The sequence below is a fragment of the Camelus bactrianus genome, chromosome 16 (genome assembly GCF_048773025.1).
Source record: "Camelus bactrianus isolate YW-2024 breed Bactrian camel chromosome 16, ASM4877302v1, whole genome shotgun sequence".
Lineage (NCBI taxonomy): Eukaryota > Metazoa > Chordata > Mammalia > Artiodactyla > Camelidae > Camelus > Camelus bactrianus.
In genome coordinates, this window is record NC_133554.1 from 44,126,407 (window position 1) to 44,154,007 (window position 27,601).

General features: G+C 42.9%; 1 protein-coding gene and 1 non-coding gene across 4 annotated transcripts; both read left to right on the top strand.

Annotated features, from left to right (window-relative positions):
- The first annotated feature begins 836 nt into the window (after nucleotides 1-836).
- EZH1 (enhancer of zeste 1 polycomb repressive complex 2 subunit) lies at nucleotides 837-27,421 on the top strand. 3 transcript variants are annotated; one of them, XM_074343364.1, is made up of 21 exons: nucleotides 837-904; nucleotides 6,769-6,859; nucleotides 7,426-7,553; nucleotides 7,679-7,807; nucleotides 9,166-9,285; nucleotides 10,643-10,763; nucleotides 12,361-12,537; nucleotides 13,663-13,765; nucleotides 14,224-14,387; nucleotides 14,756-14,862; nucleotides 17,611-17,791; nucleotides 18,049-18,245; nucleotides 19,710-19,801; nucleotides 20,803-20,843; nucleotides 21,282-21,407; nucleotides 22,437-22,615; nucleotides 23,119-23,214; nucleotides 23,593-23,674; nucleotides 24,160-24,240; nucleotides 24,655-24,739; nucleotides 25,023-27,421. In XM_074343364.1, exons 3-21 carry the CDS (start codon nucleotides 7,437-7,439, stop codon nucleotides 25,081-25,083), a joined length of 2,259 nt encoding a protein of 752 aa, XP_074199465.1. In that variant the 5' UTR covers nucleotides 837-904; nucleotides 6,769-6,859; nucleotides 7,426-7,436; the 3' UTR covers nucleotides 25,084-27,421. The 3 variants fall into 3 exon arrangements, with proteins under 3 accessions (XP_074199465.1, XP_074199466.1, XP_045361851.1); XM_074343365.1 differs by having other exon boundaries at nucleotides 14,771-14,862; XM_045505895.2 differs by lacking the exon at nucleotides 837-904 and adding an exon at nucleotides 1,370-1,394.
- LOC123612552 (U6 spliceosomal RNA) lies at nucleotides 3,359-3,467 on the top strand. Its single transcript, XR_006719821.1, has one exon. It is a non-coding gene; the product is annotated as a U6 spliceosomal RNA (small nuclear RNA).
- Nucleotides 27,422-27,601: the final 180 nt, after the last annotated feature.

Here is a 27,601-nt window from a genome sequence, read left to right on the forward strand (position 1 = left end):
AATCCCGGATCAGGGTCCAATCCCGGATCACACATTACATTTAGTTGTCATGTCTCCTCAGTCTCCTCCAATCTGGGACAGTTCCTTACACTTTGTCTTTTATAACCTTGACATTTTTGAATGTCATTTATTGTGTAGTTTACCCCTTATTTTGGATTTGTCTGATGCTTCCTCATAACTTAATTCAGCTTATGCATTTTTTCAAGAATGCTACAGAAGTGATTTTGTGCCTTTCTCATTTCATTATACTGAGAGGTACCTATTAAGAATATCTCTTAGCACTAGTGATGTTAACTTTGATAACTTGACTAAGGTGATGTCTGCTAGATCTCTCTCCTGTAAAGTTAGTCTTTTTCCTTTTGTAACTTACAGGTATCTTGTGAGGAGGTACTTTGATTCAAGGCAATTAATTTGAGTCTGGGAAAATTACTGACAGAATTAGGGAAGGTGGGTGTAAATAAAGCAAGAAAATAATTTAGAGCCCATAGACGGGTGTTTGGGGGTATTTGTGAGTGTGAAGGATCTGTATGAGGGGGTTCCAGGTTGGTTTCAAATGCTGAAGTGGCTTGTCATTCGCGAGTGAGGATGGTGCAATCGCTGGATAAGGTCCTCAAGAAAATGTAAGTGTCTCTGAAAGGTTTCCAAGAGCCCTTCCTGTCTCCTGACAGCGCCACCTTGGAAACTGTCGGGGTCTGACTGCACCACGTCGGACTCTCGAGTTAGGGGTACTGGAGCCAACCGGCAGGTATGGGAAGAAGGAAGCCCAGGCGGCCAGGCCAGCGTGGGGGCGGGCGGTGCAGTGCGCACGCGCCTGGAGGAGGCGCGGGGGCGGGGCGGCGGCACGGGGGCGGGGCGGCGGCGCGCAGGCGTCTTAGCGGCGGGTCCCTGCGGCTCGGGATGGAGGGTGAGTGAGTAAACAAGCCAGGCTAGGGCGGTGGGGCCGGGCCTCCTCACCTCGCCGCCCGGGGCCTGAGGGAAGGAGAGGCGAAGGGGTCAGAGACTTGGGAGGAAGCGGAGGGGCACACTACCTGCCTGGCCAGGGGTCACGGGGCGCCCACTCCCCATTCCGAGGGCTGAGGGAAAGGGGGCTATGGGGCGAGAGAGCCCCCGGCGCGGACCGCGTCTGCGGCGGGGAGGGCGGTGTGTCGGGGAGGAGGAGCGGCGGGGGCGGGTCCGGGGACGGGGAATCCCGTTGGAGGGCGGGGTGGGCGGGAGCCCCAGCGCTGGGAGGGCACGGGTGGGCGGTGGCACCTGTGGGGGCCCTTAGCGAGGTGGACTCCCGGGGATCTGGGGCAGTACACGGGGAAGGCCATACACGCGGGGTCAGCTTGCGAAGACTTTGCAGGGTGTTGAAGAAGCGGTGGCAATAAAAACAGGGCCAGGACTAGGATCAGGCGAGTGAGGCTCCTAAAGCGCAAAATGTAAAGGGGCGCGCATTCTTGGGGTCGAGCCGGTGCCGCATGTCTCCTTCGGATTTGCGCGCAAGGCACCCAGCTGGCCTCCCCTCGGTCTCTGAGAGGCGAGTTCTCTCCAAATTTGGTCTCGCGCCAATCCCTACCCACCCCAGAATTCTCTTGGGGATCAAATGATATAAGGGAACGCGCCTTGAAGCAAAGGCAAGGTGGCGTATGTGGGACATGCCTGTTACGAAATGTGGGACAAACTTATTTCGGTAAAAAGTGACTGCTGAGAAATGGTTTTGGGGGCGGGGAGTGGATGGGATGTGGAAGGATGTTGGTGCCGCCGGTGGAAATACTGAGAATGGGCTTTTGATAGGTGAAATATGGAATTGTAAGTGGAGTAGTCTAGGTATCGAGTCTAAGGCTAGAGGGGTGGGGAGGAGGGCTGAGAGCCGAGGTAGGCGGAACACTGGGTGCGTTCGAGGACGGCGTTGAAAGTGTGGGTCTCTTCTTCCGCATTTGCTGCCATGATGCCTTTAACGATAAGAACCTCCCACTCAGTACTTTAAAGTTTAGAAAACAGGCATTGAATAAAGTTTCCGGCCTGAGAAGGTGCTAACTCTACCAGAGGTTTCTGTGAGAGTTTATTTTAAGCCTTGGAATCCCCAGGGCTGGGATGGCGTGGCATTGATAAAAGAGGTTACTTAATTGCATAGGAGAAAAGTGCGTATTGGGAGTATTGGGAGATAAAGTACTTTTTTTAATGCATTAATAATAGAGGAAAGGATCATCAGTAAAAGTGTTATACTATTATTGTCATGTGTATGCTGAGTGTATCACAGACAGCGTGAATTAATTCTCCCAGGGCAGAGATGTTTTTTTCACTGATGTACCCTAAACACCTAAACCTGCCAGGCACACAGTAGGTGCTCAACACATATTTGTGGAATAAATAAATAGTAGGAAGATCTCTAGGACTGGGAGTTGGGAGATCTGGATCCTAGTTCTGCCACTAACTTGTAGGCCAATCATGGACCTTGGTGCTAAGACAGACCTTTAAAACTTCCTGGGGTTAGACTTTTTGAAATAAATTCTGCTTATAACTTTTTAGTTAAATGTATCTTTATATACAAATGTAAAGCAACTATTTTAGAATAAATATTTTAGTAAAATACCATTAAAAAAAACTCCCTGGGATGGAAATGACTTTTTCATTATGATATTACTTTAATTCTCTTTGAAAGAGCGCTAGAATAAGAAGCCTAGGATTAAAAATGAAATTTTGTTCCCTAGAAGACATTTGTGAGAAGGGAAAAGGGGGGAAAATGTACTTGGACTTGTTTATCTTATACTTGCCTTTGAATTAGCATGGCTTTAAAAATCTGTTTAAAATATAGTTTTTGTCCCTTTAATTCTTGGAATCTGAAATCCAGCTTCCTTAGTTCTCTGAGTAACAATTCTTCCCTTGATTTGTGCCTTACGTGAAACATATAACAATTTATTTCACTAAGTATATCTTTTTCCTGTCTTATATTAGGTTTTAAAAGTTTCTACTTTGTTGACTAGCTACTTCCCAAACAAAGGTTTGAGGCAGCAACACTAAAAACATATTACATGTCTACTTAGGATAGTTAAGTTACAGAGAAAAGGGGTAAAATAGGGCAGAGGACCTGAACAGGCATTTTTCCAAAGAAGACATACAGAAGACCAACAGGTACATGAAAAGATACTCATCATCACTAATTATCAGGGAAATGCAGATCAAAACTGCAATGAATTATTACCTCACATCTGTCAGAATGGCTATTGTCAGAAAGACAAGAAATATAAAAGTGTTGGTGAGGATGTGGAGAAAAGGGAACCCTCATGCACTGTTGGTCACAATGTAAGTTGGTACAGCCTTTGTGGAAAACAGTACGGAGATTCCTCAAAAAATTGAACAGTAAGACTGCCATACGGTGCTTTCTTCCTTGGGCAGCACATATACTAAAATTGGAACGATAAAGAAGATTAGCATGTCCCCTGCACAGGGATGACATGCAAATTCATGAAGCATTCCATATTAAAAAACAAACAAACAAAAATACCTGCCATACAATCCAGCAATTCCACTCCTGAGTATTTATCTGAAGAAAATGAAAACATTAATTCAAAGAGATAAATGCACTCCAGTGTTTTCAAAGCAGCATTATTTACAATAGCCAAGATGTAGAAACAATCTAAATGTCCATCAGCAGATGAATAGATAAAAAAAGACAGGATACACACACACACACACACACACACACACACACACACACACACACACACACACACACACACACACACACGAATATTATTGGGCCATTAAAAAGATGAAATTTTGCCATTTGCAACAACATTGGTGGACCTGGAGGATATTATGCTTTGTGAAATAAGTCAGACAGAAGAGGACTAATATTGTATGTATTCTCTTGTATGTGGAATCTAAAAAAGTAAAATAATGAATAAAATTTTAAGAAAAAATATGTAGAGAAAGATGAAGAGAATTATACCAGTTAGATTAGGATTGAGGGGGAGGGTTTGAAAGAGAAAAACCTGTTTAGGAAATGCCTCTATACCAGAAAGTGCCTGGCTTTGTTTGTTTTTAATTTGTCCAAACTGTGTGTTGGGCTTCTTCATGACCTCTTTAGTCCATTAGCCTGTCAGCCAGGACTTCAGCACTCCAAATCTTAATGTCAAGAATTTCTTAATGGGAGTAATTTCATGCCTGTGATGTGTTGTGGCCTCTGACACACTTGCCCTAATATTTTGATTCAAAATGGATTAACTGAAAATCTTATTTTATTGAATGATAATGAGCAGTCAATAAATATTAAACTTTGTGCTAGTGTAATGCAGAGCCAGCCAAGGTAGAGCTCTAGCCCATTAGGAGATTCCTTTAATTCTTCTGTATCAACGTTGTAAATCCTAAGAGCCAGTGTTTTCCTTTGGGTCTCATGAAAACTAACCCTGCTTTGATTTTAATCATTGTTGTCTCCTGTGCACGTGACCTGATTCTCTTAATAAAGCAACACTAGAAAATATTAATGCTGTAATTTTATTTTAAATAAGAATTCAAGGTCACAGCTTCTTGTTAGTAAGATTGTTTCTATGTATATAGGGCCCAGAAGCTCAACCTAATAACAAATAACTTGGAGAAGTGAGAGTGCATAAGTTAAAGATGTGCTTAATAGATACTAGTTGAAGGATCCGTAAGGCTACTTATCTAGCCACGAAGTTGATTTTAATGGAAATGTTGATGAAATTGGCGATCACCAGAATTGTGTGTTACTAGACAGTTTTTGCAGAGGATGTTCACCCCTACTGTTCATGTTTCAGCTGTATCATGAACTGAAAAGGAAAGAATAAGGTGGAAAATTAAAAAATCTGCAGTGCCATCTGCCTCCAAAGCCTTACTCAGCCTGCTGGTTAATAAAATTATTTGCTATAAAAGATAAAGTAGTAAAGACATTGAACTTGGCCCTAAGACAAGCTGTTTCTGCGAAGGGGCACCTTTATGTGGGTGAAAGAACTTCCTAGTTTGAGATTTTTATATTCTAGTCTAGTATGTCTCATTTTCCTGATACTCTTTGTGGGGACTGGCTAACTGCCAAATAAACTTCTAGAGACACTGAAGACCCATTTTAAAAGCCTAGCAAAATAAATATTGCCTCATGGTCACATGAGATTCAAATGTCACTTTAATTGTAGAAAGAGGAAGTGTGGCTTATTTTACATTATGATTGCTTAAAAGTCAATGACATTTTCGTGTGTATGTGTGTACTATTTTGGCCAAATAAAGCACTTGAGTAAAATTAGAAACAATGCCATTAATTATTAGACTATTGCAGTGTGTTTATTGTCATCTCTTTTGACAGCCTGTAGGAGATCACATTTCAGTTATAACTCCTTTTTAAATAAAATTATTGATGTTTTTCTGTGACCATCTCCTCTAAGAAATCTGCACACATATCCTAGCAACTATGGATTCTTTTCTTTTCCATTACTTGATCTCTAGTTTTAAATGGACATAGCAACCTGACCTAAGCTTACTATTTCAAAAAGGAAAACTTCCTAAAGGAATGGGAGAGGGATTGCAGTTCAAAACCATTTTTTTAGGAGGTTATGATGTGTCGTTGAATTGTAATCCAAAACATTTGGGTCATCTGAGTCTTGATTGGATAACATAAGGTTTCTGAGGGAGGCAGTTTTGTCCTAGATTTGAACCATTTTTTCATTTCCTGGAGCAGATTATTATTAAGCTTGTTCAAGGCAGCAATTATATGAGCAACTACTTAATATTGCATGTGAGTGGAGAATATATTCTTCGTTTTTTCATTCAAAAAAAAAACAAAACAAAGAGTCCCTCCCTCTTTTGTCCTTCATTCTAGAGAGGAATGAGAAGTACTTAAAAGATGTAGGAGGAAGAGAGATGCTGTAATTTACTGGAAAGAAATTCAAGTCTGCTTAATTTTTTTTTTATAACCAGCACCTTAGGACTCTGGAATTCAAATTTTTAGATTATGGTGGTGGTGTTTGATTCCCTTCCCCTAGAGACGTAATATTTAACGCATAGAGAATTCTGTTTTTAAGAGCTTGAATCACTTGATTGAGTTAATAGCAAAGATAGCTCTTCTATCTTTCCTTTATTTATCCTCTACCTTTAAATGCCTTTGACATAGCATTACACCAATACATTTGGTTCTTCAAATGAAACAGATACAGTCCTCTTAAAGTCCAGTTGCATGAGATACTATAATCATTACCTGATTGTGGCATATGTGTGACAGTGGGTTAAATTTTGCTGTTTTCTTATCTGTGCTTTCATTTCTTATGGGTAAAACAGGCAATTTTAAAATGTTTCTAAACTTTAGTTTCTGTTTCAAATTTTGACTCTTCGTGGCTCCTTGTAATGTTTTTAGAAATTTAGAATGTTAGGTGAAATGAATAGAATTAGTTCTCCAGGAAACCTGAGTAGTTGATACAGAGGAAAAACATAACCTTACAGATTTTTTTGAATTTTTACCCGTACTTAATATTTGTTCTTTCTCTAAAATAATTGATGGGCCTGCTGGTTGAGTCTAGAAGTTGGTTCAGACAAGCAGAAAAGTGCATTTGATAATTATGAGAATATTTTTGTATGTGTGACTGGAAGGATAGAATTTAATAAAATAAAAGTGCCTTTCTCAAATGGCATCAAGTATTATTAGGACCTGACTTACATGCAGATATAGTGGTAGCAGAGACCTCAAAGTCTTCATAGTTCTTGGGGGGAATACTACTGAGGGTATCAGGGTCTAAATACGCTCCACTGACTTAAAAGCACTGTGTGTTTTCTTTTGAAAAGCTGAATATTTGTTTTGCCTTTGTGTCTTGCCATTCCTCTGAAGAAGAGAAGACACTTATAAAACCCTACACTTTGCCTTGCATTCTATAAGGTAGGTAGAGTGTGGTACAGTAAGTACTTCTTTAAAACTGTGAACCTTAATTCAAACATGAAAAAAAGAAAGATTTGCAATGTTATATATTTCCGTATGTCTTGCTGTTGACTTGGAGATGAGATTATGCTGTTACTATATCTGACCTTTATTGCTAGGTGTGTGGTGAACTTAGGCAATTTGGTAGGTATAGTTTTATAGTGTGGGTGGATCTTTCCATGAAGCTCTTTGATGGTAACTTGATTCTTGCTAAACATTTCTCTAAACTAAGGTAGTAAGTAGGCTTCCAAAATTCCAAGTAATCCAAGTTCCTAAATATCTGTGAAAGAAAGTCTTGAAAGCTGAATTAAAAACAAGGTACCACAGGAGGACAGAGAAACTGCTTTTATGAAATCTTTTCTTAATTGAAATGTTCTGTTGAACTCATAGATTTGGGTTCTTTAAGCTTATGTTTTTATGAGTAGATGTAATGGGAATGAAAGTATAATTGACCGTATTTATCTGAGTTTGAGGAATGCTTCATTTCCAGGCAGTAAAATGCTATTTGTCATCTCTGTCTCTTTTAGATTACAGCGAAATGGATATATCAAATCCCCCAACTTCCAAATGTATCACTTACTGGAAAAGAAAAGTTAAATCTGAGTACATGCGCCTTCGACAACTTAAACGGCTCCAGGCGAATATGGGTGCAAAGGTAAACATACTTCCCAAGTGAAAGGTTATGTATGTTAATGTATTGATACCATATTGAAGCGTTGGGTTTTTTTTTCTAAAACTCTTCTCTTAAAATCCTAACAATTTTTTCCTTGCCTCTGCTAGGCTCTATATGTAGCAAATTTTGCAAAAGTTCAAGAAAAAACCCAGATCCTCAATGAAGAATGGAAGAAGCTTCGTGTCCAACCTGTTCAGTTGATGAAGCCTGTGAGTGGGCACCCTTTTCTCAAAAAGGTACTTCCATCATCAAAAGTAAAGTGTTATATACATATGCTGCAAGTGAGGACGTGGCAGCTTTGGAGGGTCAGCCTTTACTAGGATTCACTGTCACTCACGTCAGAGATGAGAATTTAGAGTCTAGAGTGTTTCAGTTACTGCACAAAAGCATGTTATTTTACATATTTATAGCAGACAATGCTCACTCAGCTCAGAAGTGGATAGAAGCATTTCAGAAAGGCATAATATTGTAGCTACATATTGGTTTCATCTTTTGTATGATTCCAGAAGGATGAAATCTCATCAGAATAGAGTAAATGCAGTATAAAAATTTTATATAAATGAACAGTGCCAAGATAAATCCAGCCAAAATCTTCACCAAATAAGTTATTTTGTTAGGTATAAGGTAATTTTTTAAAAATGTTTGTTTTTCATGTATGTTATTTATTAAACTTTTGATTTTTTTTTTTTTTTTGAAAAGGTACTTCCAGTATCTAAGCTCAACCTTCCTCTCTTTCTTGGACTAAAGGATTTTTTCCTGTATTTGTGACTTATTAGAAAATAAGGATAATGGTTAGAGCTATTACAGTCGACTTTGAATAACTAGGATGGTAAATCTGTAAATTTAAAAATGAAAGAATAACCTTTTCACCTATTGTTCTCCTCAGTTAATGAGTATAGACAAATAAGTCATTTACTGTCTCCTGGGCTCTGTGTACAAGCTTCAGAGCAACCTTTTTATGTGTCGTTTGGCACCCCAACTACTTTGAAATTGGAAAAGGAATGTCATGGAAGATGGACAGGAGTATATTGATCAACAGGATATCCCTTATTGTAAACTTAAAAGTCATTCTAGTTTCTCATAGAGATAATATTTTAAAAATATAAAAAGCAGGTAGTGTATTGAGAGCAGTTTCCTTTCCTAAAGCGGAATATGACTGTAATTTCTATACTACTTTACTTCCCTCTGTAATGTCCCCATCACCTATGCAGCTAAGTTCATGTCCTCTGTCTCAAAGTTTAGGTCTTCAGGAAAACTTCCTTGTCTTCCTCCTCTTTTCCCAGGACTTTCAGAGGCCCTTTGCTGTTGTGTACAGCCCAAGGAGACCAACAGTTTTAGATTGAACTAAACATCAGTTGGGTGTGGGGGCACTGTGCTGGACTCTGTAGAGGATACAAAGGTGAATAGGAGACAGTTCCTGCTTTCCACAGGTTTACAGTCAAGTGGTGCTTTTAGGAGCTGATTGTTACAAAACCCTCAGTTAATTAATTTGTGAGAATTAGAAGGCGACTGGGATCATTTTGGAAGGAAACTCCAATTCTCTCCTGGGTTGTGGGCTTGCCTTTCCCTCTTTATGTCATTGCTTATATTTCAGTGCACCATAGAGAGCATTTTCCCGGGATTTGCGAGCCAGCATATGTTAATGAGGTCTCTGAACACAGTTGCATTGGTTCCCATCATGTATTCCTGGTCTCCTCTCCAGCAGAACTTCATGGTAGGTATTGAAAGCACCATGGTGATTGTTTAAACTATGTGATTTTTTTGTTGATAAGCTGGCACTCCTCTTAGGGTAAAGATTATCAGAATATACTTAGCAAAGTTTCAACATGAAGCGCACAGTGTTTTTGTAATTTATTTACTCTGAAAAACACAAATTGCAGGTTGTTCTAACTTGTTAGATTTTGTGCTCTCTCAAGTGTACTTCTGAATTGATGCTGGTTCTATTTTGAATGAAGGTAACTGGGCAAGACTCCAGTTTTTCCTTACTACCTTGGCCCAATTTTATAACATCATGTGCAGTTAAATGCAGTCTAAATCAGACACTTCAGGCTTAAAGCAGGTTGACAACTCTCTGCTGATGGAGCAATCCTTTCTTAATCCCCTAAAGGCAAGATGCTATGAAAGCAACAGAGATAACAGAGGCACAGATGGATCTACAATCCTTTCATCTGGGCTTTATGCTGACTCCTGCTAGGATTATTTGTGGTTCTGATAATCAGTCCTCTCTAAATACTGCCATTGCTTATCATGCCTGGTGACAGATAACAGTTCTACTGCCTGGAATAGGATATAAGTTTACAGAAGGAAATCGTCTCTTAGAATAAAACTTCAGAGTAATTTTACTTGATAGTTGGAGATCTAAGAGTGACTGTGTTCTCTGATTAACAACAACAACAAAATCCTTTGGTATTGTTTATTGCTAGAAAATATACATGGCTTATACTGCAATTGACTTTAGGTTCCCACTGAGTGTGAGTGGCATGAATTACAATCATAATTTTTTATTATTATTATGGGAGGTTAGTCTTAGTCTGTGTAATAAAATATACAAATATTTTATGGTTGCCGGTTTCTGTTCTAAATATTCCAGTTATATTGTAGGTAACACTCTTGGAAGCCTTCTTTTTCGTCTGTCTCTCTACTTATGAGAAGAATAAGAATTGAAGACTTTTTAGACTGTTGCTTATGTGATATTTGTACCTATTTCACAATGATGTTTAGAGGATAAAATGAGGTAATAAGTGAAATCACTATGAAAAATAAATGTGCTTTCAAATTCTAGGTGTTGGTGGAAATATCATTGTTAGTATCCAGCTTAACATTTGGTAGTTAATGTTCTCAAGTGGTAAAACCAACTTTTTTTCCCCCCTAAGAGTAGCATTTGTTCCCTTCCATTTGAAGTTTTGTTGGCAAAACAAAATGGCCAGTCTTTAAAATGCAGTCAACGCTGTAACCAAAGGCTTTTTCAGGAGATTCAAGCAGCAAACAAGGCTCAGCAAAGGTTCTGTTAAAAAGGAAAGAGGAGATGGACAGTGGATTCATGACATGAATCACATCTGGTTTGATTTCAGGTAGAAGATGAGACAGTTCTGTGCAATATCCCCTACATGGGAGATGAGGTGAAAGAAGAAGATGAGACTTTCATTGAAGAGCTGATCAATAACTACGATGGCAAAGTCCACGGCGAAGAAGGTAGTGGCACTGGGCCTCTTAGGAGAAAATTTTGTTCAAATGGTGCCTCTTCTTTGGTGAACCATCATCTACTTTTATCTGCTGCCTCATGATGTACACACTGAAGAATATTTCAGTGTCATCACGTGGCTGGGAGTAAAACTTTTATATTAAAAACATGCCAGTTAAATTTTAAAAGGAGTTGGGACATAAAGGATTATGTAGTAATCAGTGGCTGGAGAGAAAGTTCAGCAAACAAGTAAGTTTGATCTTAGGCGTTTTTCTTAAATCCACCCAAGGCCATTTTGTTTTCTTTCCTTTTCTCTGAGACTGACAATAACATAACGTCTCTTCTTAGATCCAGATACCCCCTGTATCTCCCAGAAGTTGGTTATTATATTCTGACTTTTCTAAAAGTATTACCAGGTCAACACGCAATAAAGCCAATCTAATAATACTGGGTTGTGGTTAAGGAAAGTACAGTGTTAATTGTAGGGCACCAAGCAAGGGGAACAGGCAGCTCATGCTCAAAAGAGCCAAACTTCCATTGGCTTTCAGGGAAGGGATTTTTAAAGGCAGTGTGAGGGAGGGGGCCATAGGGTACATGATCAGCTTGTGTCCAATTCTTGAATTGATTGGCATCAAGGTGAAGTTTCAAGCATTATCAGACTTCTGGTTTCAACCAGTCTAGGGTCTACGTACTTGCAGTCAGCAGTTTTCATCTGGTTGGGGTCTGCTTCTTGTAAAAACAGCTCAGGAATGTGTCTCAGGCCTTTATCTATATCTTTCAGGGAACTGGGAGTTTGGTGGTTCTGCTAATGTGGCAGATTTATGGTCTAAATTGTTAACAATTGTGCCCAACAGCTATTTTTTGTTTCCACATCTTCACATTTCCTAATCATTAACTCTTGAGCCAGCCTTTTTGTGACTCAGGGAGGGCCTGGGAGACTAAAGCAAAAGCCTTTTACTTCAAAGGACACTGACACAGGGGCTTGTACATGATTTCAAAAGCAAGTCATTTGTATTTAGTTGCATCTTTAGAAAAGGTTGTCAGGGTGTAAAAAGTGGGAAGATAGGAAGAGATAATCTGTGAATTTGCAAACCAGTAGCCTCACCTGCTCTTTAGGCAGTTGAGTGTTGTAGTGATGCTGTTGAAATGCATTATTTATACACAGCGCCCCCTAGTGTTCAGAGGCTGTATCCTAAGTTGTAGTATAACCTCATATAGTATGATTTTAGAAAAAAGTGTTGTCTTTTGATTCAAATTTATCATCAGCCCCCAAAACCACATACTTTTTCATTTTATCATTCTTTCTCTGTCCTATTTTAATTGCTCGCACATTTTGCAAGATTTTGGATCATAACTACGAACTGATCTATAACTGAGGAAGTGAGGACCCCAGTAAGACTAAAGCCCATACCTGGATTTCCTATTCTAGCCAGCTGAACTGTTAACAGTTGTAAGATCCAGTCAGATTATTGTAATTCCCTGGTTGTCCATGTAAAAATGTACATACGTTATCTATCTGAGCCTCAGGAGTGAATTTGGGAAAACCTTCCTAGGGGGACTAATAGTTTGAAATGACCATTGCTCATCTAGCTAATTCTTATATTTCAGAGATGATCCCTGGATCTGTCCTAATTAGTGATGCCGTTTTCCTGGAGTTGGTAGATGCTTTGAATCAATACTCGGATGAGGAGGAGGAAGGGCACAACGACACCTCAGATGGAAAGCAAGATGACAGCAAAGAAGATCTGCCAGTAACAAGAAAAAGAAAACGACATGCTATTGAAGGTGAGTAGCATGACGTCCTTATCCCACCTTGAAAGTGACAGGGAGAGGGAAGAAGACAAAAACAGAGGGGTCTTTTTTGTGGGAGCAGGGGAGGGAGGTAATTAGGCTTGCTTGCTTGCTTTCTTTCTTTCTTTCTTTCTTTCTTTCTTTATTGTTTAGAGGCAGTACTGGGGATTGAACCCAGGATCTTGTGCATACTAAACATGCGCTCTATCACTTTGAGCTATGCCCTCCCCTGAGGTTTATTTATTAAAGGCTGCTAGTACTTCTCATTGATCCTCTTAAAACATGATCATTGACTAATGGTTTAAGATAGTTGTGACCTAGCTGAAGAGGAAAGTCAGAGAACTTAGAGAATAATCATTCTTCATTTCTAATTATAAAAACAGTGTGTTTGGAAAACATGTAGTTATAAAGAAGAAAATAAAATTACCCTATTATCCTGCTACCTAGAAATAACCAGCATTAATATTTTCTTCTGGACTTAAAAATGTATGGATTATAAATATATGTACACCTAAAATGGATACAGTGTTATATATCAATTGTATCTCAATTTTTAGAAAAGTGCATGTGTAAATCCACATATATATACGTTATGTGAACTTGGTATCATGCCACATATGTGTGTATACACATATATAATTTTATATCCCTTTTTATTTAATCTTACATCCTGAGCATTTTCCCATGTTGTTAAATATTTAATTATTTAACTAATTTCGTGTTTAATTTTACTCTGTGTTATTTAATTATATGTCCAGAGACATAGTGTCTCTCTTGTTATAATTGAGTTACGGTATCAGTCTTGTTCTTCAGCATCAACATTATGATAGGGTTCTTATGTAGTCACGTCTCTCCATGAAAACGTCTGTTTTCACCTCCAGATTCTGTCTTGGACTGTGGATTTTGTTGTTAACATGTAGATGATTCTGATTTCCTTATTTAGTGGTAGCCTATTTAAGTCCAGGTAGCACTGACCTTCATGTATTCCTAAACTGTCAATGGTTAAGTTAACAAAGCAGCTCTAATCAAAATTCTGTGACAAAAGGAAAAATGATCAAATAACTTTGTTTGCACACTCTGATTATGGCTCTCAGGAGCTTTTTGTCATTTCCAATTCAGGCAGCAAAAAGAGTTCCAAGAAGCAGTTCCCAAATGACATGATCTTCAGCGCGATTGCCTCAATGTTCCCTGAGAACGGTGTCCCAGATGACATGAAGGAGAGGTAGGGAAAGCTGTCCCCCTCAGGCCATGTAGAGCACTTGGGCAGGACTTCTATACAAGGTTGTTTGGGGGTAATAAATAATCTTGCTTATGGTAAGTGCATTGTGATTTGCCCACACTTCTGATTACCTCTAAATGCCCATGCCCATAGTAAGGATCATCATTTGCTGGCTTTTGAGTAAGTCTGGGCAGAGAAGTTTAAAAATTTTGCCATTTTTCTGGAGAGTTACTCCAGCACCATATTTATCAAATCTTTCCCTCCCCTTACTTTCAGACGCACGCCCAGCATAAGTACAGTGGTGTACCCACTTGGTTGTACACCATTCCAAAATCAGCAGGACTCATAAAAAACGACATCCCTCCTTGGACTGTGTCTGGATGACTGTCAGGACTCAATCTGCATTTTCTCAGTGGAGACGTTCCCTTGGAAGGAACTGTTATCTCTCTTTTCTTAACTAGGTATCGAGAACTAACAGAGATGTCAGACCCCAATGCACTTCCCCCTCAGTGTACACCCAACATCGATGGCCCCAATGCCAAGTCTGTGCAGCGGGAGCAGTCTCTGCACTCCTTCCACACACTGTTCTGCCGGCGCTGCTTTAAATACGACTGCTTCCTTCACCGTGAGTGGGTCTACTCTGAAATGCCCTCCTGTTTTCCATCCCCTAACACCACTTCCTTCTCTTTATTTTAGTTTGTTATGTAGAGTTCCCAGCTTCTGATCTGATGATGGTTTTACAAAAGGGCCAGTTCTATTTCCTCTTGTTCAGTAATAGTACAATGTGCTTTGCATGGTCAGAACAGAATAACCAGCAGCATAATTGTCCCTGAGAACCCACTAGCTTTGGAAGAATTGTGTTGATGTCAGAGATGATTAAATTTTGTCACCATGATGATAGATGTTTATATCTTAATTCTCTTACAATAGCTCCTAATTCAGTATTGTTCCTCCCCATCCTGTCAAGTGCATGAATTCTTGAAAACAGGACAGTTATATGTTTTTCAGCTTTTCATGCCACCCCTAATGTGTATAAACGCAAGAACAAAGAAATCAAGATTGAGCCAGAACCATGTGGTACAGACTGCTTCCTTTTGCTGGTATGTTTTTAAGCTGTTCTGCCGTTGATAAACTTTGTTGAAAACTGAACAAGAAGTGGTCCTTGGGCTTTCTGTGTCTGGGAACACAAACCAAATGAGCCAGCACATAGCACCCTGGGGGGTCATACAGTACGGAAAAGACATGACTTCTGCTCTTGAGGAGCTCAAAGATACTGCAGCAGCAGGACTGTGAAGTTAGTCTTATGGAGTGAGGTTTGAAGAGCATTGAAGGCTTTCCTGCTCTAAATGTCATCCATTCAGATTTCAGAGTCTGAAACTGTATTGTTTGAATTGGAGGGGGGTGTGTGTGTGTGTGAGAGAGAGCGAGCGAGCAAGAGAGAGAGAGTGTGAGAGGGACTGTTTTCTTTAAATGCATATAAATCTAGGAGGAAAAACACCTGAAGGTACTGATGTCTTATTGTCTGGTAATCAACAGATGGACCCTTCCCTGATAGGCAGACCTTATGCAGTAGCATAAATTCTCTTGCATTCATGTGGGGAGACAGTACACTGAGAGCCAGCAGGGAATAGGTTCAAGCTGACTTGCCAAAGACACAGTTTTGCTTTCTACACAGTAGGGTGAGCTTAGGTAAAGAATAAACACCTTGATAAAATTTCTGCTAACCTATTACAATGAGGTTATACAACCAAGTGCCTTTTGGGACTGTCTTTACTGGATAATAGAAGGAAAGATGGTAGAGAGTGCCATTGGGTAAAAATCTGGAAAGTGTGCCATATGGTAATAGCATAAGAGTAAATAGACTTTATCTGGTTTTTTCGTCATATGTATTGACTCCTTCCTATATACCAAGTGCTGTGCTGAACCTTAACATATTATCTTATTTTCATGCTTACAACAACATCCTGAGGTGGAGTAACTATAGGTTACAAAAGTTACATATTTTGCCTAAAGTTTGTTACCATGTCAGTGGTGTGGCAGTGATGAAATTCAAGCTCTCATCTAACTCCACGTCTATGCTTTTTAATGCATTCCATGCCTTTTAAAATGTCACCATGTTACATCAACATGCCAGCATTTCTGTAACTCAAAAGGTCATTGTCCTTCTCACGGTAGTTATCCTGGAACCCTGTACATGTTAGAGATGCTCCCAATGCCCAAAATGTGTGTGTGTGTGTGTGTGTGTGTGTACTGACAGAAATGCATATGCATAGTTTTCCTTCTACTGCTTTTTGGTAAAAAAATCAGTAGATATTCAAATATAATGCCGGACTATTTCAACCCCCCGCCCAACTTTTTATTAAGAACATTTTCAGTCATACAAAGAGGTTGAAAGATGCCTTCTTCCTGGATTTAATAACATTTTTTTCCATATTTGCTTTATCCTTGTATTTGTGTATGTTTATCTTTTGATGAACCATTTGAAAATAAGTTGCAAACATTGTGATACTTGTTTGCTAAATATTTCAGCATGAATCTAAAAATAAAGACGTTCTCTTATATAACCATATAATTACACCTGTGAAAATTAACAAGAATTTCATAACATCTATCCATTCCATATTTAAATTTTTTTCAACTGCACCAAGAATAATTTTTTTTCCAAACCGGGATCATTCAGTCATGTACCATATTTCATGATATTGTCCTTTCAGTCTCTTTTAATCACAAATACTCACACCACTTTTTTTTTCTTTTTGAAAAGTCCAGGCTGGTTGTCTTTTAGGATGTCCCATATTCTGGGTTTATCTGTTGTTTTCTTCTGGTGTCATTTAACTTGTTCCTCTATCCTCCATTTCCCATAAGCTAGAATTAACTCTGGGAATTAATTATATTTATGTTAGTCATAATTATATTTGTGTTAAACCTTTTGGATAAGAATACATTATAAGTGATACTGTGTATGTCACATTGTGGCATTTTCACATAATATCAGATTCAATTAATTTCAGAGTTTCTCTTTTGAAATTTCTTTTAGGGCCTACAGTACATTATTCTGAATATCCTTAGTAATGGTAAACCTTTATCCTTTACTTGTAGATTTAGTTTTCAGAAACAGAAATCTTTGGGAACCAAGTCTGGTGAGCAGATAGATGATCAAGCTGAATGATAATTATTTGGTCTTTATTTTTTAAAAAAGGCTAACATTATAAATCAGCTATACTTCAATAAAAAAATAAAATTAAAAAAAAGGAAAAAGACATAGCTATAAAGTAATGAAACAGTATTCTTCCAAGTTTAATATACTGATTTGGAGGGAAGTTCCAAAATAAAATAGTAATATTATATAGGTTTACAGATTATACATTTTATTATTGTAACAGAGACAGTGCAGTAGAATGGAAAGAACAGTGAGACCTGGGGACAAGGAGCCCCAATTTTTGTACTCATTCTGGAATGCTTGGCTGCATACTTTCAACAGGTCCCTTCCCTTCTCTGAACCTCACTTCCGTATCCACAGGAGAATGTGTTCTTAACATTCTAGACAGCTAGCATGCAAATGAATTTAAGATACAGCTCACTGGAAAGTTGAAGATGCATAGATGCATCAGTTGTATCTTTACAAAGGTTATTTTATAAGACAGCTCTTCTGTGATGAGGTATAAGTTTGTAAGTTTTAGAATGTTTTTTGAGAAGCTGTTATGTGGTCATACCTATATGGTACAGAGAAAAAAAAAGAAGAAAAAGTGTCTAGTAAGCACAGATGTTGAAGATGGTTTGTGATGATAGGGTCAGTGTGGTGGCTCCGGGCTTGTTCCTATTTCCTAACTGTAGCACGTTCCCTGCAGGAAGGAGCAAAGGAGTACGCCATGCTCCACAACCCCCGCTCCAAGTGCTCAGGTCGTCGCCGGCGAAGGCACCACGTGGTCAGTGCTTCCTGCTCCAACACTTCAGCCTCTGCTGTGGCTGAGACTAAAGAAGGGGACAGTGACAGGGACACTGGCAATGATTGGGCCTCTAGTTCTTCAGGTAAGAGAACAGAAAACGATCTTTCTGTTCCAACAGGACTCTGGTCAACCCAAGATCACTCCCTAACACTTAGCATTATTACATTTTTTAAATTGTTCATTCTTTCTGCAGGTTCTGCCTATAAGCAGAAGAGACAGGGAATATTTTTGTTCCTAACTATTCTGCCTTTTAAAGTAGAATGAAGAACTGAGTTTGCAGCAAACTGCCGATGACAGCCTCACTCCATCTTCTGTTTCTCTTGTTTCTTCCTCTCTTAGAGGCTAACTCACGCTGTCAGACCCCCACAAAACAGAAGGCCAGTCCGGCCCCACCTCAACTATGTGTAGTGGAAGCACCCTTGGAGCCTGTGGAGTGGACTGGGGCTGAAGAATCTCTTTTTCGAGTCTTTCATGGCACCTACTTCAACAACTTCTGTTCAATAGCCAGGCTTCTGGGAACTAAGACGTGCAAGCAGGTACTGTCTGAAGGGAGCAGGAGCAAGCCTGGGCCCTCCCGTCACCCACTGCTCTCTCAGCCCTTTTGCTGTCTTGTAAGGCTGCCTGTCTGAATTGAAGCTGTCATAGGCTCAGTCCCGCAGGACCCTGTGCTTCTGGGCCAGGAAGTGGGCTCCCCAGACATGGGACCTCCTGCCAGTGCCGGGCCTGGCAGTGCTCGGGGACCTGCTCTCCTTGCTGAATTCCTATTTCTGTCTCCAGCCACTGTCTAACTCTTCAGGATGTTTCTATCCGCTTTTAGCTTGTGTGGTGTGTGCTTGTGTGTGTGTGTGTGTGTGTGTGTGTGTGTGTGTGTGTGTGTGTGTGTGTGTGTCCTGTGTCTCTTTCTAAACGTAGACTCCTTTCCTAGAAGAGACTCCAGGTATCTCTGAGGAATCTTCTTACCTCGCACTCCTGCTCCTGCTTCTGTAGCTGCAGTTCCGCACCCCACATTGGTCTCCTCATTTGCTTTATTCTCCAAATGTTCTGTTGCTACATTTTCTAACTACTACCCCCCAATAGCTGGACCTCGACCTTGCCTTTCTCACTCACATCGTCACTAACATCACAATTTGATAGCAGCTACTGATGCTCTGAAGGCAGGAAAAGCCTGCAGTGAGAAGACAGACTGAAGTGCGGGCACAGGGAGTCGGGTGTTAGGGCCAGTTTGTCCAAAAAGGAAGGAACACCAAGCTTAAGCCCTGCTCACTTAGCTCCCTACCTTCTGGAAGAGTCTCGGTGATCTCTCCTTTGTGCTTCTGCTTAGAACAAGCAATAGAACCATGAGCTGAAGTGCCCTTTGCTTTCATTTTGGAGCTCATACCTGTTTCCCTGAGGCACAGGTTCTTGACCTCAAAATCTGCAGGACTGTGTGTAGAACAATGTGTGTGTTTTCTGAGAAGATTTATAGTTTTCATGGAATCTCAAGAAGGCCTTTAACCAAAATGGAAAAGAACAAGCTAAAAAACAAATGCTCTAAGGGAAGCAGCATGTTGAAAAGGAACCAACTTTCCAGAAACGTTGTCCTGCTGAAATAGTCAAGGCTCTGACACTTTTATGCCAACAGAGGGAGCTAGTGCTCAGCCGGGTGGTACCTCATGTCCTGCCTTAGACTCTGTTACACAAGCTACATAGTTTTCCCGCTCCTAGGAAGAGGCAGACACAGCTGGTTGGAATTGACTTACTCAGGGCTTGGTAGGCAAAGCAGTAGATGGAAGCTACTGACCAGGAAAGCTGTACCTGTGCTAGTATTTCTCCTTCTTGAATCGTGATACACACTTAAGAATCAACTTTAGAGCCAGTGACCCCATGTTCCAGGGCCACTCTGTCCAGTTGTCTGCCCTCACACTCTCCAGAACCCTCCCAAGCCCAGCACCTGACAGGCTCACGTATCTGACCACTCAGCTCAAGAAGAAGTGACAGGTCCTGTTGGACTTCTCTTCCAGGTCTTCCAGTTTGCAGTCAAAGAATCACTTATCCTGAAGCTGCCAACAGACGAGCTCATGAACCCCTCGCAGAAGAAGAAGAGAAAGCACAGGCAAGGGCTGGACAGAGAGCTTTCTTCCACCATCACCTGTGCCCCGACCTCCCCTTGTACTTCCCTGCTGCCTCCCTCTCTAGCCCCTTCCCATCCATTAGCACTGCCCAACAGGGGGCCAGCCTTCTCAGCCTTCTCAGCCTGTGGGTCTCTGCCCTTCCCTTGTCCCTTTATGCTGTGGACCATGAAATAACCGGTTTTCCATTTGTAAGCTCCTGGCCGGTAGGACGTGAGCTGCCTTATGGCTCCACCCTGAGGCCATTTCGTCTGCTGGGTCGTTAGTTAGCACTATACCCACTTCTCAACTCTGACCAGAGTTTGGTTTTTTTTTTTTTTTTTTTTTGGCACTTGTTTTTCTAAGTTGCATAATGACACTGTCTTCTAGCTAGCCTTTGCTTAGGGTTGGAAGGTTGGTTTGGTGTTTTTTTTTTAATCTGACACTCTGCCTGGCTTTGTTCCCTCAGAAACTGACACCAGTTCTAGATATAGAAGGAAATCCCTGTGGCTTCTCCCTTTCAATTCCTTCACTCAGAGCAGATTCCTAAAAATCCTTCCCACCTCCCATCTTGAAACTTTAATAGACATAGAGGGCTGGGTTTCATTTTGTATGTGTTTTTTGTACTTCTACATATGTTCGGAGGGGAGGGTATAGCTCAGTGGTAGAGTATGTGCTTAGCATGCACGAGGTCCTAGGTTTAATCCCCAGTACCCACATTAAAAATAAAATAAATACATAAATAAACCTAATTCCTCCACCCAAATACATACGTTTGTTTACTGAGGGGGTGTTGTTTGTGTCTTAATCTTGAGGCATAGGCCAGCTGCAGGTAGGGTGGACTCCAGCTTCCCTGGACCAGTGTGAAGGCCTCCTGTGAAGGGCTTTGGGGGGAGGATCCCCAGTCATCAGACCACAGTCCCTTAGAGCAGGTCATGTTGTCATTTACCCAAATCTACAGAGTTCCCCAGGGCCACAACCCAGAGCCATGCTGTCTCTCTTTCAGGTTGTGGGCTGCACACTGCAGGAAAATCCAGCTGAAGAAAGGTAAGGTCCACCAGGGTGCTCGGCTCAGGCGGCTCCTGTGGCCACCCCTCCTGCTGCTCCCGCTGTGGCGGCGCTTGTTGACCCTGCATAGCTTCCGCACGTGCAGGTTCCCCTGCAGAGCTGGGAACAGCTCAGCTTCTCACTGCACCCAGGAAGACCTCTTAAGAGGTAGAGTTACAGGCCTTGTGGTCTCTGACTTTCGTCATGTGCCACCTGCTGGGTTCTACTCTTCATTTAGTGTTTAAAATAATCTGGCCATTTCCAAAGCAAATCACCCCTTTGTAACTTATTAACTATCATCACCTGTGATAGCGTCTCCCTTCAGACGCTAAATGTGTGTCCAAGGTTATGGTCAGAACAAGCCTCCTCTGAGTGCGAGGGAGGGCAGCTCGGGAGCGTGGGCACAGCAGCATCCTGGTCTATTCTTTACTCTCCTAGATAACTCTTCCACCCAAGTGTACAACTACCAACCCTGCGACCACCCGGACCGCCCCTGTGACAGCACCTGCCCCTGCATCATGACTCAGAATTTCTGTGAGAAGTTCTGCCAGTGCAACCCAGACTGTAAGAGTCCTCTGTTTGCCTCAGCACCCCAGATTGCCCTTCCCCCACCCCGTCCCATGCCCTTTGCTGCTTATGGGCCTTCTGATGTTGTCTTTGCTGTGTTTTAAGTATTCTACACAGGAAATAAGATACTTAAGACCTAGAAAATACATTTTTTGAAAATCCTTAGGTATATGATTCTAAAAGCATCAATTATGCAGAAATCAGATGCTTTCCTACCTTCACCTTCCAGGGCAGCATTAAGAAACATGGGAATCTTTTCCCTTAAGGCACAAACACAGCCTCCCTTTTCAGGATGTTGTTTTACAACGTGTATAGGTTGCAGTTCTGTGCATGTCTATTTTAGTCTCATATCTGGAGGTTTTTTGTTTGTTTGATATCTGGAGTTTTAGTATCAGGTCAAGCTGGATGTCAGCAGAAGATGGAACAGAGGCTCAGAGTGCTTCTCCCTCACTTCCTGTCCCCCTTCCCCCACCCCCGCTCAAGACTGAGCAGTTTGATGGCAGCCCCCAGAGCTTGCAGAACTTGTTACCCAGGCAGTTGTGCTAGAAATACCTCCTAACCCATAGCAGATATCAATCTTAACCACAGAGGAGGGGTGGGTGTTGTGCTGGGGAGGACAGTGGGTGGAGGAGGGTGGCATAGAACGGATGCCTTCTGTTCTCAAAATGATTCTTGTTTTGATAGGGAGGATTTACCAGTGAAAAGCATTGATTTCTTTTCCTCTGGGGCACCATCCACTTCCCTTCCAAATTCTACCAACAAAGCTGGGGGAGAGCATTGTTAGGGAATCTCTAGGAAACACATCTCCAGAGTCAAACCTGCTTTTTTGACTCTCGGGTGTGAACATTGGGAGACACTCCATTTTCTCTGAAAAGCACTTGAGTATGATTTTTGAGAAGGGAGCTTTTCTCCTATTTTGCCAAATATCCTTGAACCCATAGCATTGACTTCCCCACTGTCCATGGAGTCAAACCTGAGCCCTAGCTTTAGCCTGCTTCTCTTCCTAACCCCTGTCCTCCCACACAGGTCAGAATCGCTTTCCTGGCTGTCGCTGTAAGACGCAGTGCAACACCAAGCAGTGTCCATGCTACCTGGCGGTGCGAGAGTGTGACCCTGACCTGTGTCTCACCTGTGGGGCCTCAGAGCACTGGGACTGCAAGGTGGTTTCCTGTAAGAACTGCAGCATCCAGCGTGGCCTCAAGAAGGTGAGGGCTTTTCCCAGGACTCCGGGCCAGATAGTGGAGTGGGAAAGACTGAAGTGTCCAACCGGCCTCTTTCTACTGGTTCCTTAGGGGGTTTGTACATCAAAGTGGTAGTAGATCCTAACAGACACACGTCTCCCGAGTTAATCATGTTTTGATTCCAGTGAGGGATTAGAAGAGTGACCCCATGAACTGGCCAGAGAGGAGCAGAGAGGATGGACATGTCGTTGACGTTGTCTGTTTTCGCTCGACACACAGCATCAGTTCCACGCTGGTCCAGGAGGCCCCCAGGTCTAGAGGAAGAGGTGTCACATCTTCCACCACCTCCCTTTTTTGTTTTTCCTCCCACCAGAACACAATGGCTTAGGCCTTTTTCTGTTTTCAGATCCTCTTAACAGTTGCTAGTTCTTTCCACCCTGCTCCCCGCAGCACACGTGCACGTCCAGCACACATCCCCCCGGCTCACACACACCCTGTAGTCTGAGGTTTGACTCCCTCTTCCCCAGCACCTGCTGTTAGCCCCCTCAGATGTGGCCGGATGGGGCACCTTCATTAAGGAGTCTGTGCAGAAGAACGAATTCATTTCTGAATACTGTGGTGAGGTGAGTGCTATCGGTTTGGCCCACACTCTTATCTGGGGAGATACTCTTTAGAAACCTTGATTTTCTGTGGGCCAGACTTCTGTGAATTAATCTCTAAATAACTCAGCTGGGTTCTCATGTGGCCTCTCAGGGGATCCCACAGAACTGTTTGCAGTCCTGAAACAAACCACTCTTCAACTTTTTGGCAACTCAGGCTATGCAAGGGGGGCAGGTGGGGACTCTGGTCAGCCTTAATGCTGGTCAGCCTGGGTGGGGATTGGGATGAAATAATCCAAGGTCTCCCACTTACAATTCTCATCGTGATACTCAGTAAGGGACAGGGGAGCATGCCCTGAGCAGACAGCCGATCGCTTATGTGCTCCTTGTCTGTCTCTGCAGCTCATCTCTCAGGATGAGGCTGATCGACGAGGGAAGGTCTATGACAAATACATGTCCAGCTTCCTCTTCAATCTCAACAATGGTACGGAGTCGCTTCCTCTCATCCCAGGGTGGTCTCGGGCAGGTCTTCTTACCAGATTCCCGTGGCCACAGTGCAGGCTCAGATCAGCTCTGAGTCTTCCAGCAGAAGCTGAGCACAGTGGTGAGGCTTAACTCACAGACACCATTAGCCACAGTTTTCTTGCTTTGGGAGAACCTTCATTTCCAGGTTGTGTTTGCAGTCAGAGCACTGAGCACTTATACCTCAGAAGTATCCCTGCCTAGCAGATGGGGAAAGGAGATCTGTGATTCCAGCAAGACTGGGGGTGGGGGACCCAAAGGGAGCGCTTCCACAGGAGGCTGTGTTCCTGGGCTGCTGGCTTCCTCAGCTCCTGTTGGTTTGTTGGGCTTCAGAATTCCTCCTGGATTGTATTTTTTCTGTTACTGTTTACTTGATTTTAAATTCACATCAAGAAGCTGTAGAGTTGCTTGGTGAGTTCACGGCCTTCCTTGGTTTACTTTATACAGATTTTGTAGTGGATGCTACCCGGAAAGGAAACAAAATTCGGTTTGCAAACCATTCAGTGAACCCCAACTGTTATGCCAAAGGTGAGTTCCCAGCAACCTGGGAGGTGGGGTGAAGGATGGTTGCTCCACTTACTGTGATTTCTATCCATGATTCAGTTTTTTTTATAGCTGATTTTTTTTTTGTCCAAAGATAATCATGATGAATACCTGGTATCATTTTGACTCTCTCTCGTTCAGTTTTATAATCTGCTTTTTCCACTGAATACTTATAAATATTTCCCCACAAACATGAGTCTTTTAAAGATAATTCTTTCCCCATGTTACTAGCCAGAATAACAGATCTAAAAGCATAGAGACAGCTACCTTCAGTGACTACTTTCTAATTCCACTTCATTTATGTTTTCACTGGGAATTTGGAGAAAATCAGCCCAGACTTTACTGATTGATGACTTGGAGATGACTAGGAATCTAGCCTTGGGTTTATCCTATTTGCAGTGGTCATGGTGAATGGAGATCATCGGATTGGGATCTTTGCCAAGAGGGCAATTCAGGCTGGTGAAGAGCTCTTCTTTGACTACAGGTGAGGCAGCCAGGAGTGGTCCTAGGGAGGTGGCCCTAGAGGTAGTAGGGGTGGCTGTTGGAATTGATTTGGGGGCTTAAGGGGAGTGATGTGGGTGACAGAGATGATCTCACGGTGGTCAGGGCTTTTTCTTTGTTCTGTTCTCTGGTGCCTTGCCTCGGAAGTAGGGGCATCATAAACCGCTGTTAGGGAGTGGGAGGGGGAAGTGAAATGGGAGGGGACTCCATCTTTTTAATCACAAAGCCTTGATAGTAACCTGGTTCCTCCTCCTGCTCTGGGACAGGTACAGCCAAGCTGATGCCCTCAAGTACGTGGGGATCGAGAGGGAGACTGATGTCCTTTAGCCCTCCCGGGCCCCACACCAGCGCTTATGGTAGCGGCACTGTCTCTGCTTTCATGCACACACCACCGCTGCTCGAGTTTCCTGCACTATGTGTCTCCTACACCGAGAAACCCACCCACCCGCTCCCTCTGTAGTGAGGCCTCAGCTGTGTCCAGTGGGGACAAAACTATCTCCATGAGAGGGGAGACAAAGGCAGCTAGGGCTTGGGCTCCCAGGAGAGAGAGTTGCACAAGCAGGAGACTGCATCTCAGGCCTTGGAGGAAGAGAACACAGGCTGGGGGCAGATGACTTATGCTTGATTTTCTTATCAGCTACCCAGGCTGTAGGCCTCAGGAATCAACTTGGACAAGCGGGCAATTCAGGCTGGTGAATTGCATTAGCCTGTGATTCTAGCTTTCCAAATTAAGGGTCCTTCTGTAGTTGGGTTGCCAGCGTCTCTGTGGTCCTAATACCTGGAGAGAACAGGCTCAGTGAAGTTTGGTACCTGGAGCTTAGCGTGGTTGGGGTTAAAGGCGAGCCTGGCAGGCAACACAGGCTGAGTTCAGCGGGGAGATGGGTCACCTTACTACCTCTTTCCTCCTGACAGGCTTCACACTGAAAGAGTGTGGGTTCTAAGTATAGATATGCAACACTGGGAGAAGGAAAACTAAGTCATTCTTCCACGGACAGAGAGTGAGAACCAGCCTGACAACAATAGATAACCTGCTAAGCTTGGGGCCCAGCTGTATACCCTGGAGATGGATGGATACATTTTCAGATTCCCAGGAGCAGCTGCTGGTACCCTGTCAGCTCTTTCCGAAGTTCTGGCTTAGCAACTGCAGGCACACATCATGCTGCTGCTGAAGGAGTTGAGGGGCTTTTGTGGCCTGGCTGTGATGCTCTGGTCCCCTGCACACACAGTTGTTTTCAGGCCTTTCATTCCCCTTGAGGCTAGGCTCACAGGGCCACTGTGGCTTCTCTTCTGGGTAGAGGGGTGCAGGCCTGGACTAGAGAGGGGGAATGCTGTTGGTTGATTACTTTCCTGTCTGTAGCACCTGCTGTTGGAAAGGGTGAGTGGACAGTATGTGTTTGGAGGTGGGCGAGGGGCTCCCAGATTGCACGTGTTTAAGATGGCATCGTGCATGCAGCACTGACTGGCAGAGGGTCCTTGAGGCAGGCCGACCACCTGTGCCAGTTTGTGGTGCCATTCTCTCTGAGATACACACAGAGCAAAGCACTTTATTTCCTTTAGAAGGTCTGTAGATTGGGGTGGCGTTTGAGCTAAGGTCTCTGGGGTCCCTGCCTAAATCACTTTCCTGAGGGAGAAGGGAGAGAGGGTGGAAGATTCTTCTCTAGTTCTGTCTCATGTCCTGGGGGAGGCAGGGGAGGCTGCCTCGAAACAGGAGAACCTAATGAGAGTGACGCCAGCTCTAAGAGCTGCCCCTGTGCCTGTGGCTGGTGCTGAGCTGGCAGGGAATATGGAGCATTGCGCTGGATATAAAGACGTGGGCAGGTGCAGACTGGCCTAGGGAGTGTCAGAATAGGGAGCAGGCTTCTCCCTTCTCTCGGGGAAATCAGAGCCTCTCTTCCCCGGTCTATGCTGACCACTCCCTTCCTACAACCCCACTGGCTGTCCCGTAAAGCAAGGAGTAGGCTTCCCTCTGGCCAAGCTGTCACATAGGGATTTTTGTGGGACATGCACGCATGCACGCACACATACACGCACACACACACACACACACACACACACATGTTTCACTCACCACACTTGTGAGCACACATGCACTCAGCACTGAGCACACGCCCAGCCAGTTCCTGACGAGAAGCCTCTTCCCACCTGATTGGGCCAGCCCCCACCATGATTCTGAAATCTGCATCTGCCGTGGTTTGTATGCATTGTGTACTGGGGACACCTTCTAGCTGAACTGTGGGCTCTGAATTACTCATAAATTATAGGGAAAAACTATAGACAAATGAAGGAGAGTTAGGGCTGTATGAAATGCCAGAGGCTGGCTATAAGGAATAGGTGGGGGAAAAAATTACATGCAGCCTTTGAGAGGCTAGACTCAAAGGAGCCCCCCCCCCACCAGTGTGCAGACTCACTGTGGTTGATCCCCTCCCCCCCAGTGTCAGACCACTAATACTCCTGTTCTGCCAGCATTCCCATCCTTTTCCCTGCTATCCCCCACCTTTAAATGACGGGTCTCAACCCCTCCCCCCCAGACATGTAATGATGGATGGAGCAAGGTGGTAGGAACCGGGGGAGGCTGGTATATGTGCGGCTTTATTGCCAGTGAATTTCACGCACTTTAAAGTCCTGTGGCTTGTGACCTCTTATCTGAATAAAGTGGTAGAATCCATTTTGGCAAGTTGTGCACTGCATTCTTTGGGGTCCAGGGGTGGATCCCTGGGAAGATTCAGGGATGGTGGTACAGGGGCAGCTTGGGTTGAAGCTTTAGCATTCTGGTCCCCACTTGTCCACTGAGATCTGGGGTTGGGGGAAATCTGTGAGTACAGGGTTGGCAAGAACCAGTCAGGCT